This window comes from Accipiter gentilis, chromosome 18 (genome assembly GCF_929443795.1).
Source record: "Accipiter gentilis chromosome 18, bAccGen1.1, whole genome shotgun sequence".
In the NCBI taxonomy this organism is placed as follows: domain Eukaryota; kingdom Metazoa; phylum Chordata; class Aves; order Accipitriformes; family Accipitridae; genus Astur; species Astur gentilis.
Genome location: NC_064897.1, coordinates 21,741,801 through 21,758,008, shown reverse-complemented (window position 1 = coordinate 21,758,008; position 16,208 = coordinate 21,741,801). Strand labels below are relative to the sequence as shown.

At 48.1% G+C, this 16,208-nt stretch overlaps 1 protein-coding gene across 4 annotated transcripts in view; it reads left to right on the top strand.

Annotated features, from left to right (window-relative positions):
* The first annotated feature begins 4,768 nt into the window (after window positions 1–4,768).
* Window positions 4,769–16,208, top strand: part of KIAA1549 (KIAA1549 ortholog) — a 152,090-nt gene continuing 140,650 nt past the window's right edge. For all 4 annotated transcript variants that reach the window (XM_049822188.1, XM_049822185.1, XM_049822189.1 and 1 more), the window contains exon 1: window positions 4,769–4,906. In XM_049822188.1, coding sequence (XP_049678145.1) covers window positions 4,786–4,906 — 121 coding nt within the window. In that variant the 5' untranslated portion in view covers window positions 4,769–4,785. The remainder of the gene's footprint in view (window positions 4,907–16,208) is intronic.

Here is a 16,208-nt window from a genome sequence, read left to right as displayed (position 1 = left end):
TCATCCTTCAAGGGATATCTGAGTGAAGTTCTCACTGTTTTTTTTCTGTAGCACCTTTTATCTGTGCAGCTGCAATAGGTGAAAAGGACCAGAGAGAGAGAGAGAGAAGGGGGTCAGGATGCAGTGATACAGCCTGAAGAAGTCCTGAAGAAAGCACAACCTAGTGGCCTTCTATGATGGAGTGACTACATCAGTGGCCAAGGGAAGAGCTATGGATGTCATCCACCTGGACTTCTGTAAGGCCTTTGACACAGTCCCCCACAACATCCTTCTCTCTAAATTGGAAAGATATGGAGTTGATGGGTGGACTGTTTGGTGGATGAGGAATTGGTTGGATGGTCGCATCCAGATGGTAGTGGTCAACAGCTCAATGTCCAGATGGGGACTGGTGGCAAGCGGCGTCCCTCAGGGGTCTGTACCGGAACCAGGACTGTTTAATATCTTCATCGATGATATAGACAGTAGGATGAAGTGCACTCTCAGCATGTTGGCAAGATGAGTGGTACGGTTGACATGCCTGAGGGATGGGATGCCATCCAGAGGGACCTGGACAAGCTTGAGAAGTGGGCTTGTGTGAACCTCATGAGGTTCACCAAGGCCAAGTGCAAGGTCCTGCACATGGGTCGGGGTGATCCCAAGCACAAATACAGGCTGGGCAACGGGTGGATTGAGAGCAGTCCTGAGGAGAAGGACTTGGGGCTACTGGTGGATGAAAAGCTGGACATGAGCCAGCAATGTGTGCTCGCATATCCTGGGCTGCATCAAGAGAAGCGTGACCAGCAGGTCGAGGGAGGGGATTCTCCCCCTCTCCTCTGCTCTGGTGAGACCCCACCACTTCTGAACCCCTCAGCACGGGAAAGACATGGACCTGTTGGAGCGAGTCCAGAGGATTGCCACAAAAATGATCAGAAGGATGGGACGCATTTCCTCTGAAGACAGGCTGAGAGAGTCGGGGTTGTTCAACCTTGAGAAGAGAGGGCTCTGGGAAGACCTTATGGCAGCATTTCAGTACGTAAAGGGGGCCTACAAGGAAGATGGGGACAAAATTTTTAGCAGGGCCTGTTGTGATAGGACAAGAAGTAATGGTTTTAAACTAAAGGAGTATAGGTTTAGACTAGATATACAGAAGAAATTTTTCACAATGAGGGTGGTGAAACACTGGAACAGGTTGCCCAGAGAGGTGGTAGATGCCCCATCCCTGGAAACATTCAAGGTCAGGCTGGACGGGGCTTGGAGCAACCTGATCTAGTTGAAGATGTCCCTGCTCACTGCAGGGGAGTTGGACTAGATGACATTTAAAGGTCCCTTCCAACCCAAACTGTTCTACAATTCTATGATCAAGACAAACGGGTGAAGTAAATGTCAGTCAGGTTGCCACGTACGACAAGGCTTTCCACGAAAAAGAGGTACTAAGAGGACTGCAAAAAGGATTAAAGGAACTAAACAACGGTACAGATACTAAAGTCAATGCAATCACTAAGGGGAGCTACAACTGCAAGAGCATCGCCCTGAAGAACGGCTCCAGTGAAAGAGGTGGCTAAGCAGGACAGAGGATCATATCTGGCTAGTGAAATTCCTTCACACCTTCTGGGAAACAGCAGAGCAAAACAGAGGGTGAACTGTAGCATAACAGGTAGCTGCCTCACAGCTCCTCTTTCAATGCTGGTTGTTATTTAACAACAAGAGTTTAATTTGGAGGTGTCTGGTGGAACGTGTGAAATTGCAAGGGAATAGAGACTATGCGATCGAATGTGACAGTTCTTAAATTAGCCCAGGAAGCGGGGAAATAACATAAATATCAGTTGGGTCTCAACAGACACAGAAACTGGGGAACACAAACCCAAACATAAGATAGGAAGATTATTTTTGTGAACTGAACTCCAGGAACTGGAGCAGGAAATTGTGTTAGCTGAGACAGTGAATGAATTAGCAGTTGCGGTGGATTTCATTACGGATAACATCTCAGAAATGTGAGAGAAGTTGTCTCACGCTTTAGTCTGGGAACTTACCTTTGGATCTTGGTGAAACAAATTATCTACAGGCAATGTGAAATGTACTACAGGCAGCCTTACGTGCTCTGTTACTAGAGGCGCTGTTAGGACAACGATGTGATGTGGTATCTTTCAGCCAAGGAGACGATAGTCAGCATCTGAAGTATGTTTTGAAATTAAGTATTTCAAGGGTCTTAACTGCCAAAGCTCCCACTGAATCTGAAGCAGGGGTGGATTCCTGTGCACTTACTGAGTACTTCTGAGGGCTAGCTTATTAAAAGAGATGGAAAATCACATTTTGCAAACAGGAAGAGTATGTAACTGCACACTCCAATGCCAAACACGGGTGCACACCGCTGCTTACAGTGAAGGTATATTGGAACGAAGTGGGGGTTTCTGTGCTTTTGGTGGCTATTGTTTAGCCTGCACTGCAGATCTGCAAAAGAGGTTGGGAAGGACAAGAAGAACTGAGAGAGATGGCAGCAAGGGAGTACCTGGCATGGAATGTACCCACAAATGGTGGGTACGTAGTTATAAAAAAAGGCTAAAGAGTGCTCCGAGCTGTTTTCAGAGGACTGGCAACTAGCAAAAAAACCCCAAACAATCAGCTGTTCGATTCCTAATGGGTTCTGGAAAACAGAAATCTCAATATTTTTAGTAGAGAAAAAGGAGTATCAAAGACATACTTCTATGTATCAGCCATTTAATATAACAGAAACAATCCTCAGGCCCTGATTTTTTTTTATTTGGAAAAAAAAAAAAGGTGGGTGTTATATGTTTTTCTGCATTCGTTTTTTCTTAGACGTTTCAAAAGCTAGGGTTTTTTTGTCCCACAATGGTCTTCTTTTTGCAATGTTGAACATCTTTGCATGGGTTGTTATAGCTTAGATTTTTAGTTTCAGTTTAAGATATAGGTTGTAATCACCCATGAACTTTTCTGTGAAACATCTCTTCACTGTACAAAATGAAAGAAAATTATATTGTACTGACTGGGATTTTTAGAATGAAAGTATAGGTCTTGTGCTGGAAGGTCTGAAGTACTCATCATAGTGATTGCCTTTGGTACCTTGCCAAAGACAGGACATCGTGGACTTTTTGGCTCTGAAAACGTCTAACCTAAAACCAGTAGGTTTTTCAGGTTTCACGCCCTCCCCTTACTCGCCGTGTCTGTACTGGGCCACATCTCCGGCAGATGTAGTCCGGCCGATTTCAGCTTTGCTTATTTCCATGGCCAAGGATCTGCCGTGCATTATTTTCCTTCGCTGTCCGTGCGATACCACGCTGCGCTGTGCGTTGCGCGGCGTACAGCTAAATCTTACCGCTATCGCTTTATTCCTGCACGTCAGCAAAACGAACCCTCTGCTCCCGGGAGCGAGGTGTATCTGTTGTGACCGATGGGCGCCGAGAACGGTGTTAGCAAGCCCGCTGATGTCCCGTTAGCCCGTTCTACCGGGAGTGCCGCTGGAAACCAGGTGAGCCCAGCTCCACTTTTTTCCCGGTGGGACCTTTGCCCGGTTGTCGCTGGTGCTCGCCGGTGGCCGCCGGCCTCGCCCGTGCTCCTGAGGAGAGCTGTGGTGAAGGGGTCCCTCGGCTCTCTGTGCCCGTTATCCCCATCCCCCCCTCCCCCTCGAGCGACACCGACGCTGCGTGGATGTCCCGCCACGTCGCCATGCCCTCGCCCCTGCCCCTTCTCCTCTCCCGCTTGCGGGACGTTGGTTTCGGCCCCCGAACCTCCCTGCTCAGCCGGTGGGAAGCGAGGGCCCTGTCCCCGGGCACCGCCAGCCTCCCGGCCTCGCTCCGCCGTGGGGGAGTGCAGTCGGCCGAACGGGGTTGCCCCACGCAAACCGGCAGCGGGCCCCGGGGCCGCCCCGGTCACGGAGCGCGTAACCGGGAGCCCCCGAGGACCCACCCGGCCCCATCAGCGCTTGACCCCGCCCCTTCCCGGGCTGCGCGTGAAGCGGGGGCGAGGCGGCGGCACGCGACGGGTCAGCGCTGAGGAGACGGGGTGCGGCGGGGCCCGGCCGGCCACGGGCGGGGGCGGGGCCTCGCCGACACCTCCCCCGCCCCGTCCCTCCCACCTGCCCCGGGGGAGCGGGAGCGGGGGAGGGACGGACGGACGCCTTGGCTCCTCCCCTCCCTGCCGCCTCCGCCCGCGCGCGGCGGAGGGGGCGGGGCGGGCGCGCCCCCGCGCAGACGCGGACGGCGGGGCGCGCGCAGGTGGCGGGCGGCCCCGTTTGCGCTTCGCCGCCGCGGGCCGGCCTCCGCCGGGGTTAGCGCGTCGCCGGCGGGGAGGGAGGGAGCGAGCGCCGGGCGGCCGGGTCGGGGCTGCTGCCGCCGCTGCCGCCATCCCCCCGGTTCGGCTCCTTCTCCCCCCACGTGAAGGGCCGTAGCCGCCCGCCCGGGCGAGCGCCGCGGCTGGCCGAGGAGCCCCCGCTGCCCCGCAGCGCGGGGGGTTTGCCCTCCGCCTCCCCGGCCCGGCGGCCGAGCCGAGCCGCTCGCGAGCCCTGCGGGGCCCCGCTGCCCCGCTCCTGCCCCGCCGCTTCTGGGAGGCGGCTGGCGCCGCGGCGCTGCCCCCGTGAATACTCCTCACGGGGTGGGCGTGGGGAGGGGGGGGGGGCTGCGGAGGCCCCCCCGCCCCCGGGCGTCCCAGCCCCGCCGCCGCCGGTGGATGCGCCCGGGAGGAGCCGCCGAGCCCGCCCAGCCCTTTCAGCCCGCGGGGGGGGGCGGGTGGGGGGGTGGAAACGGGACGCGGGGCGCCGCGATGACTTGACGCCGGGCCGCGGCGTGCCGTGCCATGGAGGGGATGACACGCTTCGTGGTGGCCTCGGCGGCCGCGGCGCGGTGGCGACCGGCGCTGCCAGCCCTGTTGCCGCTGCTGCTCGCCGTGCCGGCGCTGCGGGGCTCGCCCGCCTCAGGTAAGGGAACAAAGGGGGCCCGCGGGACCGGCCGGGCCGCGGCAGGTGTGCCGGGCCGGGGCCGTGCCGTGAGGGGCTGGGGGGCGGCGGGGGGGGGGGGGGGGGGAGGGTGTCGGCCGCCGCTGCTGAGGGGCAGCCGGCCCCGCGCGCCGGTGTCCGTTAGCGGGCGCGTGCGGGCGGTGGGGGGTGTGTGGGGGGGGGGGGGGGCGGCAGCGCCGGTAACAATGCGGCGGGGCGGGCGGGGGCCGCCTCTGCGCGCGGCGCTGCTGGGGAGCTCCGCCAGAAAAGGCGCGCATTGTTCGCCGCCAAACCGCCTCCGCTCCGGCGTGGGGCCGGGGGGCTTCGCCGTGGGCAGCCCCGACCCCCCCCCCCCCCCGTGGCGGGGGTGTGTGTGTGAGCGGGCGTTGGAGCCGTTGCGTGGAAGCGAAGGAGAGAAGCGGTGTGGGGAGGGGTGTTGCTGGCAGCCCTGTCCCGGACCTCTCGGGGGACCCGGTGTTTCGGCTGGTGTGGGGTGTTCTGTGCGAGCCGGTGGTCCCCCGGAGCGGTGGTCCCCCGGCGCCCGCTCCCCTCTTCCCCCGCCTGCGGCTTTCGGAGCGCCCGGGGCGTTTGGGGGGTGCCGCTTGTCAGGCGGCGGTGGCACCTGCGGGGTGCAGGGCAGCCTGGTTCGCCTTTGCCTTTCAGGTTAGGAAGCGTGGGAGCCCCTCCAAAGGCACGATGCTACTTTCCAGGCACAGCCGGGGCACGACTTGTGCGTGGAGAGACCTTTTGGGCTTCCGGGAGTGGTGTGTTCGGTAGACACTTCAAAATAGCCAGGAATCGGTGACCCCCCTTTTTTTCTCTCTCTTTTCTCTAGTGGCTCTAGACACCAAAATTAGTCTTTAGTTAAGCAGACAGTTTAATCACAAAGATGTCTCGTTCGGTTCTGCTCCCATAGCACCTTGTGGTTTATCTTTAATACTTTTTTAAAAAAAAATGCAGCTACCTTTTCATAGAAAGGGACAATTTTGCTGTGACCATACGGTGGGTTTTTTTGGTAGAAAACAGGTATAAAGTAATATTTTTATCAACATCAGTAAGTTGTTGATAAGTGGTAGAAATGATAAGAACCTGCATTAACCCATTTCATGAAGTGGACCAACTAGTGTTGACTCTTATTTAAACACGAGAATTGTGGTGATTATTGTTGGGTGCTTAAGAAGCCTTGGTGTTATAAAACATGCTTATCTTTTTAATAATACTTAATTTCCACTTCAGGAAGTAGTTTGTGTTTTGTTGGTGACTGGTTAGGTTTTCAGGGAAGTTACGCTCTGCTCCAGCTCCCTTTAGCCAACAAGAGATGTTCCATTTCCAGCCTAGGCAAAAGTTGATAATTTCTAGTAAGCTTCAGAGATTCTTCTTCTTAAATAGAAGAGGCTTTGCATACAAATAGGAAGTGGCAAAGCAGTAGGTTTGTAAGCTGGAGATTTGCTTGGGGTTTTTTGCCTCTTTGAGGTTCATGGAATGGCTGGGTTTCTTTTTCTAGATTTTCATAGGCAGTGAAGGCTTTTGCTTAATTGTTTGTCTAATACTTAGTAGCTCTTAATTAAATATTGCTGTGGATTTCTGTAAACTTTTGTGTGATTGCTGTGCGTTCTTGTATAACTTAAAAACAGCAGTAGAAATATTATGTAACTTAGCCGGTGTTTGGGCTGCTGGAAGAGAGCACTCGGAGACAACAGATCTCGCCCAAAGTGATGCTTTCCTGCTCAGTCTACGGCAGGAGCCTTCAAGCTGTTTTGATTTGTGAGTCCTCTATGTTTTCTCTTTCCACTGGGCATGTGAATCATGTACAATGAACTTCAGCACACTAAGAGCAAACTTGCTCTTCAGAGGATGCTTTTCATAGGCATATCAGAAATGGTCCATTGATTGCAGAGATTTAAAGACTGCAGGTTGCAGAGAACAAGAATATTTTGCTTTTCGGTTAAGGTGAAATGCTTTATTAAAAAGCATGACAAGAGTGCGATTTCTCTGTCTTGGGCCCATAATGTTTAAAAAATTAGGACACAGCCTTTGTCCTAATCTTTTCTTTAGCCTTGAAGTGTTTTGATGGTATGATGGGTGGTGTGAAACAGAAGAGATGTGTACTGGTCATACAAGCAGTAGGCTTGGACAACATTCACTTAATTGCTTAACAGATTTACAACTCCCTGTGAATCTCTCTTGGGTGCAGTTCATTTGCTTTTCAGTGCCATTTGGCCTTGACCAGTTTAGGAACAGTAAGAACAAGCTCCTACAGTGTTGAGTTATGCAGAAGAGGCATACAGTAAGAGTGGAATGGCTGTTAGAGCCACTTGCTTGCAGCTGAAATAGCGAAGTGAATGTCAGTACTTAAGAAAATTTAGTAGTAAATCAACTTGGGTTTTGGAATGCTTGATCCAGCTCCCACTGAAGTCACATGTTGCTGAATCAGGGCTTCAGCTTCCACAATTAAGCAGATGCTGAACTCTTAGTATGTGGATAGGCTGCTAGTGTGCTAAAGGTAGGCATGCATTTGAGCACCTCTGTGAACTAGGGCTTTGGTCAGGCTCTGTGAACGTCTTACTGCTCAGCCCAGGCTGTGTTTTTGCTTTTGTTCCATTGCACAATCTGTGCAACTCCCGCACTGACAATCAGGAGGATTTATCTTGTCTTGCTGCGCTGTTTTCATGGGAGAGAGGAGAGCTATGTGCCAGACTCGGAAAAGTCTGCAGTGAGTTTCCTCAGAGACTCAAGGACCAAAGAGAAGTTGTGGAGGTCAGGCAAGGAATCAGATGTAGCTGCCTTATGGGACAGTTGCAGGATATTGTTTATTCAACTTAATTGCATGAGTGTGTTGCAGACACTTGAGTTGGCATCGTGTCTCTTGTGGCCAGTTCAGCTTGTCAAGCTTGCTTCCAGTTCATTTTCACAGAAGACCCATATGGTTGGAGGATTCCCTTTAAGACTGCTTTTCTGTGCTGTGCTTGCTTTATTTATGTCAGCCTCGTGTCTACAAGCTACACTTGTAGTCTTGCCAGAGGAAATGTGTTTTTTGTTTGCATGTTCTTTCAAGAAGTTAGAATGCTAAACAAGCTAGTGGACAGTGCAGCTTTTTGTTCAGTTGTGTCTGTTTTGTGAGTGACGTTTGTTTTCTGTGAAGCAAGGTCTTGGATTTCTCGGGCAGGGCTGGGAGTTGAAATATAGCATGCCTTTAACAAAGTAGGGTTTAACAGCTTTGACCTACCTTGGGTAATAGATTTCATGCACTGGACACATTAAAGAGCAGTGATTCTTGCTGCAGCACAAATCTTTTCCAAGAGGTCTTGGGAAGCTGATGATTGTGGTAAGTGGCAGGTTCTGACAACCCAGTTCTTATTTCTCAATTCAGAATGTGTGTGTGGGGAGGGGAGTTGCTTGAGAGAGAAGTGAGGCAGGATAGACTTCTTAATAATACAGCCTCGCTTCAGCTTGTGGGAGACATGGCTTTCCTTCATTTGAAAGTAAATGTGTTTATGGCTGATGTCCTAAACTACCAGTGAGTCTCCAGCTTTGCCCATTGTGGTGTACAGCATGAATAACACTAATTGCGTAAGAGTCATTACGGATGATGTCCTTAACTACTAGTATGTCTCCAGGCTGGCCTGTTGTGGCATACAGCATGAATAACACTAATTGCATAAGAGTTATTAAATAGAGTGTGTCGTGGGAACCTATGTATAAGTAAAAAAACATCAGGAAATAGCACAAGTTGTATTCTAGATTTTGTCATAGTACCCCAAAGTTAAGTCAAATGGTAACATTAAATGAACAATGCAGACTTAATTTCTTTCTTGGCTCATGGGCAAGAATCACGTTTTTGCGGAGTACTTGTCAGGATGGCCAGTTTTGCACTCTGGAGATGCGTGATATGATGTCTTTTTTTTATCCCTTTAAAAGTCATATATTTCTGTGCTTTTCTTTAGTGGTTGCTAAACACACATGAGCTCAATAACAAATTTGATTGACACTCCCTGTATGTGCTGTGTTTTCAGCTGTTGATGTTATTGGAGACAGCTGTTTTGGAAGACTAAGGGAAAAACTTTCCGAAGAGCGATGGATTAGTGGGGTCTTCTTCCTAACACATGAGATGGGGAAAAGATACCAGTGACCAGCAGTACTCACATCACTGATTACATCAATGTAATTGCATGTAAAATGCACAGAATAAATACTGGAAAATGATAGACTGGGCTGATTGTGCTAGCTCTTATTAAAGCTGTAAGATGTTATAAGATGCTTGTAAGAAACAATACTGCTTTGCAGTGGAGTTCAGAACAAACTTAACTATTTCAATTGAAATTTTATAAGTTGTGCATTTTGCTATGGGCTGAAGATTTTTTTTCTTTGCAAAATGTCAGTTGAAAGAGTTCAGCTACTTCTGATGTTGAAGCAAGAGGAAAACAATGGTTTCTGCTTTTGGTTCTGCCAGCTTCTTTTCTGAACAACTTTAATACCCTTATGCTTTGGAGCATGCAGTTAAACTTTGGCAGATTGTGTCTGCTCTGAAGGGGATGTTTTCTCTGCTGCTGCTTTGAAAGTGGTTTTTTTCAAAAGCTTGTAACAACCAAATTTAGGCACGCATGGCTGTGATAGAGATGCATTTTTTTGTCTGCTAAAACAGACGTGGATGCTAAAACAGAGATGGATATAGCCTGTTCTCACGGAACCTCACCTACCTATTAATACTGACCAGGGCACATATGTGCCACCTGGGCAGATGTACTAAGCGTGCTTCCTGTAGCTCAAAATGATACGTGGAATATTGGACTTCTCTGTGAAAGTCTGTCTAAACCACTGCAGAAGTAGGAGCGGATTGAGCTTCAGGACTGAGACCTGGCACCTGCCTGCCTTTTGTTTAAGAATGCGTCTGTGCTATGTAATGGACTGCTTTACTGTCTTTAGTGGAACTCGGGCGTCTACCTTGTGATGTGGTGGTTCTTGATTGCATTAGGCCCAAGAGGGAAGACAGAGAGAAGGCTTTCAGAAGGAGCAAGCATGGGACTCGGATTTAGTTAGGCAGCAGGAGTAAGAGAAGGGTCCATGGGTCTTCTCCAGTCACTGTTCTGCTCGTTGATGAGATGTGTGCAGAAACCTGGGAGTTGTAGGAGTAGGAGGGGAAGAAACGCACAAATTGCAAGAGGGTTTGTGAGATGAAAGAAACTGGAGCTGGCAGGGCACAAAGACTAGGAGGCAAGACTTTAGGTCAGGAGTGGGGAAATAGGTCTGTGGATGAGGAAACTGCAATGCAGAAATTAATCCTAGAAGAAATAAGCAGTGCAGCCTGGTAGTAGGATAAGCGCACTGGGAAACACAGATGGATTCGGTTTAAAAAAGGAAAATAAACTTCCAGAAAATAGTGTTGAAAGGAAGAATCAGAAGTAGGGAAGATAAGGGACTGAGCCAAGACTGGGAGAGATGTGGCTGAAAGCATCAAGCTTGGAATTTAGGAACAGGGAGGTGTATGCCCACTGCTCTGGGACACATTCTCCAGAATTTGGCACAGAACCCAGGGCTTCAGAGTATTGGCCCCTTTCTCCTCTCAGCCCAGGAGCACGATAATCTGCTGCTACTCCTTGAACATTTCGTGAATGTGCATGTTTCAGCCTTGTGACAAAAATATATTTCAGAGTTTGTTTTAAAAACGAGAAAATCTCCTCCACAGAAATTGTGGTGGCATGTGAAGACTGCAAAGGTGGAAGTCAACAAGTTGGAAATATTGATGTTACAATAACCTGTACAGTTTTAAACTACTTCTGTGCTTATGGTACAGCCATACTCACATGATCACAAAGTATATATCCATATAGGTTGTATTTGTAGCTATATAGGCACCTGCGTGTAAATATCTGTACATACACGTACCCACACGCAGAAAGGACCCTCATTGCATTCAGTGTACAAAACGGATCCTGCTCTGAGGAGATATGGGTGTTGGATAGCAAATGCAGAAGTTATCTATGGGACTCTTGCTCCTTTTGTAGCAGATGTTCAAAGGTGTGAAATGAATGAGTGTATTGGGTTTGCATGGGAAGGTTTTGGTAGTGGGGAGGCTACAGGGGTGGCTTCTGTGAGAAGCTGCTAGAAACTTCCCCTAAGTCCAACAGAGGCAGTGCCAGCCGGCTCCAAGATGGACCCACTGCTGGCCAAGGCCATCAGCGGCAGTGGTAGTCCCTCTGTGATAACAGATTTAAGAAGGGGAAAAAAAAGTTCCTGCAGCACAGAAACTGCAGCCAGAGAGGTGAGTGAGAACACGTAAGAGAAACAGCCCTGCAGACACCAAGGTCAGTGAAGAAGGAGGGGAAGGAGGTGTTCCAGGTGCCAGAGCAGAGATTCCCCAGCAGCCCATGGGGAAGACCATGGTGAGGCAGGCTGTCCCCCTGCAGACCAGGGAGGTCCATGGTGGAGCAGATCGCCACCTGCAGCCCAGGGAGGACCCCACGCCAGAGCAGGGGGATGCCTGAAGGAGGCTATGACCCCGTGGGAAGCCCATACGGGAGCAGGCTCCTGGCAGGACCTGTGGACCTGTGGAGAGAGGAGCCCACGCTGGAGCAGGTTTTCTGGCAGGACTTGTGACCCCGTGGGGGACCCACACTGGAGCAGTCTGTGCCTGAAGGACTGCAGCCCGTAGAAAGGGCCCACGCTGGAGCAGTTCATGAACTGTAGCCCGTGGGAAGGACCTGCACTGGAGACGTTTGTGGAGGACTGTCTCGCATGGGAGGGACCCCACGGTGGAGCAGGGGACGAGTGAGGAGTCCTCCCCCTGAGGAGGAAGGAGCAGCAGAGAAAACGTGTGAGGAACTGACCATAACACCCATTCCCCATCCCCCTGTGCTGCTGTGGGGGGAGGAGGTAGAGAAAATCAGGAGTATAGTTAAGCCTGGAAAGAAGGGAGGAGTGGGGGGAAGGTGTTTTAAGAATTGGTGAGTTCTCATTATCCTACTCTTAATTGATTGGTAATAAGTTAGTTTTCCCCAAGTCGAATCTGTTTTGCCTGTGACAGTAATGGGCGATTGATCTCTCCCTGTCCTTACCTTGACCCATGAGCCTTTCATTATATTTTGCTCTCCCCTGTCCAGTTGAGGAGGGGGAGTGATAGAGCGGCTTTGGTGGGCACCTGGCTTCCAGCCAGGGTCAACCCACCACAGTGAGATGAGGGAAAGGGAAGTTTGAGTAAAGGTTTCACTGTTAATGTAGTTAAATGCTGTCCTAGACAATTGAATTGTGTTGCTGTTGCGGAGTTTGTGATGTGAGCAAGTTGCTTAAACCAAGCTTCCCACAGGTGGTCACTAGCTGTGTGTTCCTCATTTACCGGACATGAGACCTCTGGGATCTGTGTTGCAGAAATGCAGCTGCAAGCACTCAGCCGAAAGTCAAGGGGAGCTGTTCTTGAATAGATGTTGTGTCTGTAATTCTAAATACTCATTAATGTTTCAAATTAGGCACTCAGAATTTGACCTTGTTTCTTAGTTTTACCAGTTGTAAAATGTAATTTCTTAGATGTAATTTCTTGTTTGATTTTCAAAATAGTATGAAGTGTTCAGATGCAATAGCAGTGAGCACAAAAGAAAAATTCATCAGAAAACCAAAGACTCTTGTCTTTAGAATCATAAAGATCCAGTGGATGATAAACCAGTCTACCAAACTTGAATCCACAGAAAAGAAGTGTAAGAAATAAACTATTTGTAAGGAAATAAAAGTAACAAGTGGTGGTGTAACAGTATGTATTTACCATATTAAGACTTTTTTAGTGAGAGTTAACTAGCCTTGTAGATGGGAAGATGTACTATGCTGTATCAAAGTGTAGTAGGATTTTGTTTGATTTTTTTAAAATCAAATCTTCATAAAATGTACTAATATTTGTTTGCTGATGTTTGTTGCTCACTTTCAGTTTTAGCAGTTTCAGCCTACATCCCCTACCTGCTTGTTCTTCACACACAAACTATTTTCTAATCCTTTTAGTCCTATTCCATTCTCCTCTCTGATACAGAGAGGCTTCTCTTCTATGAATTCATTCCCTGTGTATATTTTTGAATTGGCTTTAGCCATCTAGTCAAGACAGTGTGTCTGGGCTTGTGGTTTGAAATAGAAGTAAGATGCTAAACTCACCAGCAAGTAAGGGGAAGAGGAGGGAGGAATGCTGGAAATATAGAAAAAGGGCCTGAAAATCCAGATGCTTTTCAGTAAGGCATGTGCGTAATAGTATCATACTGATGGGGCTGAAAACCTGCACAGCTGTAGGACGGGGAATAGGCAATGCAACAGAGCTGTATGAAGGGATCTGGTGTTTATTGTGGATCACAAACACAATGTGATTCAACAGGATCACAGTGGTGCTGGATCTCGTGAACACGTGGGTTATGGTCTTTGGCATATCCTCTGTAATACCTTGTTTGTTCTCTTCAGTGGCAGAAGAGCTCCAGCTAGAATGCTGTGTCTAGTTTGGGACCTTGTCCTTCAAGGAGGAGACAGGCTACTGGAGATGGTTAGATCACAGAAATACTGGGGTTGCCGAATCTAGAACAGAAAAACAGGTCGACAGGACTTTATTCAAACATGCAAAAGATAAATACAAAGAGAAGTGGAATAAACAGTTGTTTATGTTGAGTAAGAGAAGTAAAATACTTTAATTGCAGTGAACAAGACAGGTTTTCTAACTGCTGATCTAACAGTGGGGATAATAAAACCCTGAAATACATGGTTTGGGGCAATAATGTCATCTGCCACTGGAGTTGTAAGAACAGCTTGTATAATGATCTAACAGAAGTGGATTGCAACAGCGATTCCACAGCAGTATAAAAGGATGGAATGGAAGACCTGAAATATTTTGCAATTCTGTTTTTGTGAGATTCTACAAATAATGTAATTTATGTGCAGGCTGCAACATTGGGGCCAATACCTGTTCATTACTGAAAACTTTGGTGTGCTGTTCAAGTGAAGAAATAATTTGTGGTTGTATTGTTAAATACTGTGTCATAATGTTTATGCAGGGAAAAGCTAAATTAGGATTTCACAGGTAGCCTTAGTAATGATACTTCCTAACTTCTGAATGATTGATTTTAGGCTTAACAGTTTTGTAAGGTTTCAAATAATATTTTGTAATCCTTGCTATAGTGACTTTTTCCTTAGTAATAGTGGGCAGGAGGAACACACTAATTTTTTGTTAGTCTCTGTGCAAGTTCAGTTTCTGAAGCATTTTACAGTACTGCATAGATTATCACTGAGAGGACAGATACAAGTAAATGGTGTGGATGTGATTCTGCATCTCTTACCTTTATTCATCAACTGAATTATTAGCATTTGTATATCTAATAGGTGGGATGGAAAGAGAGGCAGTATTACTGCTCAAAACACTTTATTGATATTTCTATGAAATGTATATAGTTGGGCAGCCTGGGAATTTGTTCATCTTGGCACAGAATTTAGGATTTACCTTTGCCCTTAGCGAAGGGAGGGATGGTAGAAGCAAGAGTTCCTAGGCAATGCAAGATAATCGGGAGACTGAGCAAATACGTAGCAGTAGACCAAATCTTTCAGTTGCCTGTGCTGTACGTACTGCAGCACATGGCTGGGGTCTCGGTTGAAGGGAGAATGCAAAGCTTCTGTCCTTCAGCAGCTGAGCAACAGCAGGTGCCCCACCTGGTGACTGGGAAGTGGCCGAGTTTCCTGGCCGGACTGGTACCCGCTGGGAGGGCAGCGGGGATGTCCTGGCCAGAGCTGTGCGCTTGCTGGCTGCTGCTCAGGTGTGTGCGGTGCTTCCCAGCTCTGCAGTGAGTGTGTCCTGACAAAGCTTTTCCAGACAGTTAAGACAGCGGGGAGCTGTATTTGTGCCCTTTATCTGAAATTGGTATGGCAGGGTGAGCGCGAGAGGGAGGATGGGAACTTTGATCAGGAGGATACTGAAATAAGGAACAGCACGCTAGGAGCTAGGGCTGCTGTAGGAGTGGGTGAAACTGGGCATATGGACTTAGGGTATTGACGATGGAAGGCTGAGAAGTGCTGTGGTAAGAAGAGGGCTGCTTGATACTGGTTAAGTTGGAGGTTTTCATGGCTCCACTGTGTATTTGACTTGAGCATCCTCTCTTCAGAGCTTGCCCTTGAGCTACGCAGAAGAAACCGACGCACTTGCATAGGGCATTTTCTAAAGGGGTAGCTTGGCTCAGTTTTAGTAGAAAACTCTTGTGTGCCTGGTAAGAGATATTTGAGAACTGTAAATGCACCTGAAAATAAATGGTCACATAGTACAGGTAGACAATACAGGTATAGATGTTTTTTCTGAAGTAGTATTGATACACTTACAGATTTTGTTTTCAGCTCATTTTTTTCTTAATTCACACCATTTTGGACTGAATTTCCTATTGAGTGTTTTCATACTGAGTAAGAAAATCAAACTGGTATCATTTCTTACATGAGAGGAAGGGTCTCCTTTTGTTTGCTCTCCAGCCAATAGTGTATGGAACTAGTTTGTGGATACTCTGTAAGTGAAAGTTCTCTCCTCATTTAAAGGCAATTGTTTGATACTGCAGCATGGTGCAAGGACTGTTTATTCTTCTTCTAGTTGAGTGTGAACTTGATTAGATGTCGAGCCTGTCTCACCTTTTCCTCTGGCCTGTAATTCTATTGTAAATAAATTCCACGTAATGTATGCAGGTTGCAGTGAGCACTGCTCAGCCACAAAGCCACGATGATTCAGTTCAGCATTATTTGGAGACAAAGCTCCAAGCATTTATATAGCAGACCCCTCTAGGCTAATATCATGTAACTTTTTGAGTAGGAGGAAGACGGTTGTTTATCAGCTACACTGGATTCTGATTAAGTAACTTCTCCAGTGGATGTCTGTATTTAAACCTGGAGTTGGTGCTGAATTGGGACTAACTTGTGTGATATATTGGGATAGAAATTGCATGTCACAGAACAAAATCCTGATCTAGAGCAGAAGTCTGGTTTGACGATGTTTTCAATTAGAAGCTGACAGTGACCTTACTTCCTGTCCTTATGCTGAAAGATGAAACAGATTTGGGCTTCCAGCCACTGACATTCAACTTTTAGAAGATGTAATTTGTTCCAGTCTGAAAGAAGAAGAAAAAAAAAAAAAAGCTTTTCCTTTGTCTTTCCAGAGTGCATGTGCTTTTTATAGTAACTTGGTTAAAAAAATTACATAAATGCTCATCAACATAGTAATCAAGGTTTTGTCAAGAAATATTTTATGCAGTATTAGTACAAGCAAGGAAGTTTCGACGAAATAAATTGTTTGTCTGTTTACTTT